The sequence below is a fragment of the Megalops cyprinoides genome, chromosome 21 (assembly GCF_013368585.1).
Source record: "Megalops cyprinoides isolate fMegCyp1 chromosome 21, fMegCyp1.pri, whole genome shotgun sequence".
NCBI lineage: Eukaryota > Metazoa > Chordata > Actinopteri > Elopiformes > Megalopidae > Megalops > Megalops cyprinoides.
The window spans coordinates 18,565,456-18,572,519 of NC_050603.1; the positions used below are offsets into that span (position 1 = coordinate 18,565,456).

Here is a 7,064-nt window from a genome sequence, read left to right on the forward strand (position 1 = left end):
GGACAAAAGAGCTGTTTGTATTTGGTTTAAAAAAAAAAAGTATCTTGTCATGGATGTATGCAGATTGTCGTGTAACTGAACTGAAGTCTTAAACCTTCTTACCCAAGAGTATAATCAAATAATAAAAGTTGGTAACATTTTATTAATTGGCTTAGTGATGGTCTTACATGTGGAGACTAACATTGCTTCCCTTTTTAGATATTATGAGGGGTGTAAACTCCTGGCTTAACAGTGATTCAAGATAGTATCGATACCTAAGCAATGATAAAACATATTGGAATATCTATAAGCATCATATCAAACTGAATTCTGAGCAATTTGATACAATACAGTTCAATACAATATGATCCAACATATAATCTTTAAATTATTCAATGCTTGTTGAGTACCACCACATTAGTTCCTTATATGGCATTAAAATAACACTGTTCAAAGAGAGCCAAGTGCATTAATAATTGTGGAAGGTATGATTGCTACAAGCACTTGCACTCTAGATTCATCCAAATTTCTACCTTAATATGAATAAAAATAAATAAAAAATCAACAGTATGGCTTAATTCTCTCACCGATACAGCTGTATTGTTGCTTTTATGTCAATGGTTACACCCCTAGATGTTACCCCACTATATAGCTGTGTGTTTCCTGTAGCTATTGAGGTAAAGTACCTTTCAAGTATACAACACCAGTGCGCTACCAAGGATCCCAGCCTGCAGCTTTCAGGTGTCCTGTCCACTCCTTAATCCATGCGCGTCACTACGGCCCTCTGTGGCTTCATTCAAAAACATTTAGCTTCCGCCGTGTACTTTTGCATAATTGTGATCAGAGTATGACAGCACTGAATACAACCCATTGTAGGCTCACAGCAAATAACAAAATTGGACATGCTGTTCAAGGACTGATTTGTCAATGGCCACTTTGCCAGACTTTTAATCCAATACATCTTCACTGTGGTGTTCCTCCTCTGACCTTTTAAAGAACTCTGTACAAGAAAAGGTGGTTTTGGCAGCTCGGTGACAAAACTACGTGAACAGGACTGCTGACCGGAGAGCTGTAAAGGTGGCCAAAAAGTGTCCTACCGAAGCACAATGGGACTTTCTGTTCAGACCCGCATGAAACCTGGAATTCATCTCTGGTGTCATTTACAATGCCTTCACACTGGGTCAGTCAAAGATGTCTCTGTAGTCTCTGCAGCAGATTCATAAAACAAAAAACCAAGCTGATAACTAATCGTTTTTACTGTCTTTTTATTACCTATATACCTTTGTAGACCATGCATCTACATACAGGTATAGAGGCATGATAAGTTTAATACTACATATGTGGCAGAAGTTCAGGTTGTGGTCCTCAGCTCCACCTGTAGTATCAAACTAAATGCTGCATGCCAAAGTGCTCAGCTTCCACCTTTCCACCTGGCCGGTACAAAAGGCTACCCATATAAGGACGCAAGTTGTGTTCTAAATTTTGGCATCTAGTGGATGACCAGAGGCGCTGGTGAGATTCCAACCTGACATTCAGCTGCTTTTGGCCGTCTCACAATGCTTGGGTTTAACAGAACTAGTATATCAAGTCAATTGCAATGGCACGGGCTGAAAGATTCCCATTTTAGGTTTTGTTTAGTTTGTTGATTTGTCATGTTATTTCCCACACTGACACATTCTTCAACATTGTGAACGTATCTGCACAATATACTTGACTTCATGCGTGTTCCTCTTTTTCCTTCCAGGCAGCGGCCTTGCCTAATCATGCACTGGAAATTGTATTTTGCGTGCCTTTGTTTGGTATTTCAGATCATCCCATTCTCGGGAATACAGGAAGCTGCTGACAGTGCTTTTGCTCCTCAGCTTCTCTGATGGGACGTTTCCCTGAATCGGTGACTGTCAGTGGTGCTATTGTAATTTTAGGTCTACGATTCAATTCAAACATGTCACAGCAGGACCTAATAGTGCTGGCGAACAATGAAGAGGTTTTGTTCTGGAAAGTAATGTGGTAACAAGGCTCAAGCGCTATCCAGCATGGACACGGGGGGGAAACCGAGTGTTTATCTAAGCTGACATCCTCCATGAGTCAAATTCTCACGAAGAGAATCAAGTTTGAGCTCAACCAACAACAGCTGACAAAACTGTCAGACAATGGCATATAGCAAATGAAAGCTATTCAAAGTAACCACAATATCAAAGGCAAATCCGTACAGGTAGATTTCAAGATCTTCTACTGCCTTGTCACATAAACTGAGAAATGTGACAGTTACATACTTCTTAAATGCTTAAATGAGAGCTTATGGTGTTACCTGTAGCTCTATGAGAGAGTGGGAAATCTGACTGCCAAAGAAGCAGTCTGGAAAAGAACGGAAAAGTACAAACTCATTTCTGTCTGCACTGATATATCATTTAACTATTTACAATGAAGCCTCCCTGCTTTTGTCACCATAGAAAGGACACATCATACCACAAAAATGGAAAAGCTGTAGAAAATGTCAGGAGCAACTATTTTTAAAGATTATTTCCATGTTTGAAAGAACTTAGTTATGAACATGGACCTCAGGAACATAATCAATGTAACAGGTTGCTGAAGAGTGATATGACAGAAGTATTTATGCTATTTAAAAGGAACAGTAATGTTAAACTGCAGGTGTTATTTTGTGTTAAGTGATGTGAGCAGAGCAGGGAAATTAGATTTCACACAAACACGAGATAGTACCTCACACAGACACAGTTATAAATGCATTGAATAATTTGACACACTTTGTTATTAACATGGTGATTCTTAAGGACCAAACCTGACACAGTGATTAATTCACTTTAAATTACAAACAAATGTGCATGGACTGAATGGTCTATTTGCATTTCTGTATTCCAAATACTTTTAAATAAATTTATAAATTTGTGTGGTGTTATTTTTGGGTTTGTTTGTGACATTGCTTATTCCTGAAAACTTCCCAAAAATGTAAAATGTTTGTTACTTCAAGGTAAGGTCAAAGTTCTTCACAATTGCATTGAATTTGGTCCATAGCATGTATTTACACATCAGCTCAGTGACAAAGTATCTCAGCATAGTTTCTTTTATTTCAACTGAAAACACTTACAGTAACAGTACCTTACAGTACAAATACAGTGTGGTGACCTACTCATAGCACCTGTTCTTCATTTGGGCTTTACTTCATCTGGTATGGGCAGACCATTGAGGGCGGCCACCGCGTTTCCCACCATCCTTTGCACCATGTTCCGCGCAGTCTGGTGCGTGTTGATCCCGATGTGGGGAGTGATGAGCACGTTGGGGAGGCTAAGGAGAGGGTGGTCCCTGGGGGGGCGCAGTGGAGAGAGAGAAGAGGAGGCCGATGGTGAGTCAGTCAGAGAAACTGGCAGCTGTCATTTAAAGAACTGGTTGGTTGGCATCTCTGTGAGACTCCCACAGAGAGGAGCCCGGTGCAGGGAGGGGGGCACGGACCTCGGCAGGGGTTCGGGGTAGGTCACATCCAGGGCTGCTGCATGGATTGTCTTGTTTTGGAGGGCCTCGACCAGGGCATCCTGATCCACAACCAGACCTACACAACCAGCAGTGACATCAGTGAAACTGTCGGGGCAGTGTTTTTGGATGAATGCTTGCTTTTCGTCGAGACGCTGTCCCTTGAAAAATTCGAAAAATGCTAAAATAAAACAAACTAATTCTCCCACACATTACTGGCTGTGTGAAACTGTTATCTGTCTGCATTATAGCAATACATTTCCAATCTACTCAAAAACATTAAAACTTACAATTTTGCACTGTTTCTGCCTAAAAATATACCCATGCTCTCATGTATAATTCCACTTGCCAAAATCCTTATGAATCATAAACATTATTACTGTACAGTCGAATGTGTCCCTTACTTTTGGAGACATGGCAATTTTTTCAACATTACCCTGAAGAAGCCCTTCCTTTGTTAATTATCTCATGGCACTAGTGACTGTCCCCCAAACATGGCGCACCTCTGCTGATGTTGATCAGCGTGGCGGTGGGCTTCATGAGCCCCAGCTCCCTGCGGCCGATGAGTCCGCGGGTGCGAGCGGTCAGGGTGACCGACAGCAGGACGAAGTCCGACCGCCGGAGAAGTTCCTCCAGCCGCTCGCAGTAATGGGCTCCCACGGCCTGCTCATCCTCGGTGGACCTGAGCCAACACGGTGCAGCTCAGATGCTAAAACAGGTGGAGCGGCTTCACTTCACAGCAAGCGCCACACACACCGTAGAGGTGTGACATCACAGTTCGCACCCTGACCCAAAGGCGGTGGGTTGGCTTCCTACCACAGCCTTCTGCAAACAGCAGCTGCTAGCTGTTGATTTGATTCCTGCATTTGATGGTAATCATTAAGTGGTAATAACCTCACATTGCTGGGCAGGTGTGGCACAAGGTTAAGGCCAGTGTCGTACCTCCTGGTTCTGTTGTGATACAGCACCTGCATGTCGAACCCCCGGCTCCTCTGGGCAACCTTGTATCCGATTTCACCCATTCCGATGATGCCAAGAGTGGCGCCCGTGACCTCTGACCCCATCAGGCTCTGCGGTATGCGAGTGGTCTCTGGCGCGACGGCGATCTTGTGACCTGTGACGGGGAAAGGGGAGGTACGTGTCGACGCTTGGAGAAGGATTGTACTGTGTGACATTTTAAAAGAAAGACGGCGACTGTGTTTTGGTTAAGTCAGTCTGGACCGTGAGTGCTTTAAAGGTCAATGGTAGGAATTTTAGCTTTTTATATATTTATTTTTCTGTATCCTCCTGTTTCACAGAAGGAATGCTAATGTGATGTGTGTGTGTCTGTGTGTGTCTGTGTGTGTGTTGGGGGAGGCATATCTCGCAGGCTGTTGGCATGCCACGCTGTCTAAGCAAAGCTTCTTGCCGGAGGCCTCTCTTAATCCAAACCCTGTTCTTCCCACAGTGATATAGCAGCTCTTGCGCAAAGAAAGTTCTGAAAATGATGATAAAACAACACTAAACAAAGGAGAGGTCAGAGGGGGCAAACAGCTGAATGAGAGAGAGTAAATAGAAGCTACAAGACCGGAGGTGTGATATAGAGGTTGAGGAGCTGCACTTGTAATTTATAATCTAAAAGTTGCCAGCTTGACTCCCAGGTGTGGCACTGCTGTTGTATCCCGAAGCAAGCTGCTTAACCTGAATTGTGTCAGAACATATTCAGCTGTGTAAATTGATAATGTGTAGAAATGTAAGCAATGTAAGCTGCCCTGGATGAAGGCGTTCCCTAGCAACAGAACAACGTAATGACGTGATGCCAACATGCGGTCTCATTGGTCAAGGCACAGCCGGCTACGGCCCCACCTTCCACTATCTTGCGCGCGGAGGCCAGGAGCAGCGCCATGGCGATGTCGGCGGTGGCATCGCTGACCACACAGGGGGTGTTGGCCACCTTCACCCCGAGGCTGGCGATCAGGGGCAGGTCCAGGTGGTCCGTCCCGACACCTCCACTGGCGATGACCTTGAGGGCGGGCAGGGACCTGAGGAGGGTGGGCTCAGGGGCAGGGCAGTACTTCCAGATGAACAGGGCCTGGATTTTATCAGCGTACAGCTCGCGGTTCTGCAGCAGCTCCCGGTGGCACACGGTCCGGAAGCGCTCTTTCACGATGGCCGCCAGCTCCTCCAGGTAGCCGTTGTCTCCCCCCACCTCGGAAATCAGCGCCCATGGCTTCTCCATGGCCTGGAGATAGGGAGCAAAGCCCATTCGCTCAAGAATGACTGTGAAAATCTAGTGCGCAATTTCTGTGTTCGCCAAAGCTGGACCACTAAAGGATCAGGTTGATTGGGTCCTGTCAGGGGCCTAATGAGGTGATCTCACTAAAACATATATCATGTTCTGTTGCAGTCACAGGATGAAAATCTATCCATCTATCAAGGATTTATATGATGCAAAGGTTTTATTTTACATAGTGTCACCAAGCTTTACCAAATACACATTCTGTTTGTGCTGTGTGTAGCGCTCAGAGATGTATGTACAAACCCAGCTCAGAAAAAATTGAGACGCTATGAAAAATGCAAATAAAAAAAGAAAGCAGTGATTTCTAAATTCTAACTTTGACTTGTATTTCATTGCAGACAGTATGAACACAAGATATTTCATGTTTTGTCTGGTCAACTTCATTTCATTTGTAAAATCTGTCATGGTATGGGGTTGTGTCAGTGCCCTTGGCAAAGGTAACTTACACTTCTGTGATGGCGCCATTAATGCCGAAAAGTACACAGAGATTTTGGAGCAACATATGCTGCCTTCAAGACGACGTCTTTTCCAGGGACACCCATGCATATTTCAACAAGACAATGCAAAACCACATTTTGCACACATTACAAAGGCATGGCTGCAGAAGAAGAGGGTGCGGGTGCTGGACTGGCCTGTCTGCATTCCCGACCTGTCCCCAATAGAGAATGTGTGGCACATTTTGAAACGATGACCCCTTACTGTTGCACATTTTAAGACTTGTTTGCAGGAATAATGGGACAAAATTACACCTGAAACGCTTCATCACTTGGTGTCTTCAGTCCCTAAACGTATTTTAAGTGTTGTGAAAAGGAATGGCAACATTACAAAGTGGTAAATGCTTTACTGTCCCAACTTCTTCTGAAAGAAGTTGCAAGAATCAAAATTGAAATGTGTTTGTTTTGAAAAAACAATAAAATTCATAAGGTAAAACATCAAATAAAATGCTTTTGTATTGTTTTCAATGTAATACAGGTCAAAGATAATTTACAAACCACTGTTTTCAGTTTTAATTTTAATTCAACATACCGTCCCAACTTTTTCTGATTTTGGGGTTGTAACTGCAGCTCCGTCAGCAGTAGTAGCTTTGCTCCTACAGAAAGCAGTATGCAAGAACTCCTACATAGTTCATGTAAAACACAACTTGCAGATTACAAATTAACCTTTCCCTGTAAAGATCCCAGGACACTAGACATTACGAGACTAAAATTTCTATTTCTTATGTTTTCAGTATGTTTTTACGCTGCTTTTAAATTTTGATTTGTACCACGGGTGTACCTGTGTGCTTCCTAGTCTTGATAAGATATGTCTCGGTTTGTGTGAAACT

General features: G+C 43.5%; 1 protein-coding gene across 1 annotated transcript; it reads right to left on the bottom strand.

Moving 5' to 3' along the window:
• Window positions 1-3,140: 3,140 nt before the first annotated feature.
• On the bottom strand, window positions 3,141-5,680 carry LOC118796237 (glyoxylate/hydroxypyruvate reductase B-like). Its single transcript, XM_036555035.1, has 5 exons — window positions 5,308-5,680; window positions 4,405-4,576; window positions 3,966-4,144; window positions 3,445-3,541; window positions 3,141-3,297 (listed from the first exon to the last, which is right to left on the bottom strand). The coding sequence occupies exons 1-5, from the start codon at window positions 5,678-5,680 to the stop codon at window positions 3,141-3,143; spliced, it is 978 nt and encodes a 325-aa protein (XP_036410928.1).
• Between the last annotated feature and the right edge of the window lie 1,384 nt (window positions 5,681-7,064).

Excerpts from the sequence above, each read along its gene's own strand:
- LOC118796237 (XM_036555035.1), bottom strand. The coding sequence starts at position 5,680 with ATGGAGAAGCCATGGGCGCTGATTTCCGAGGTGGGGGGAGACAACGGC. Across the intron at positions 4,577-5,307 it reads CGCGCGCAAGATAGTGGAAG|GTCACAAGATCGCCGTCGCG; the intron begins GTGGGGCCGTAG and ends TCCCCGTCACAG. Across the intron at positions 4,145-4,404 it reads TATCACAACAGAACCAGGAG|GTCCACCGAGGATGAGCAGG; the intron begins GTACGACACTGG and ends GTGTTGGCTCAG.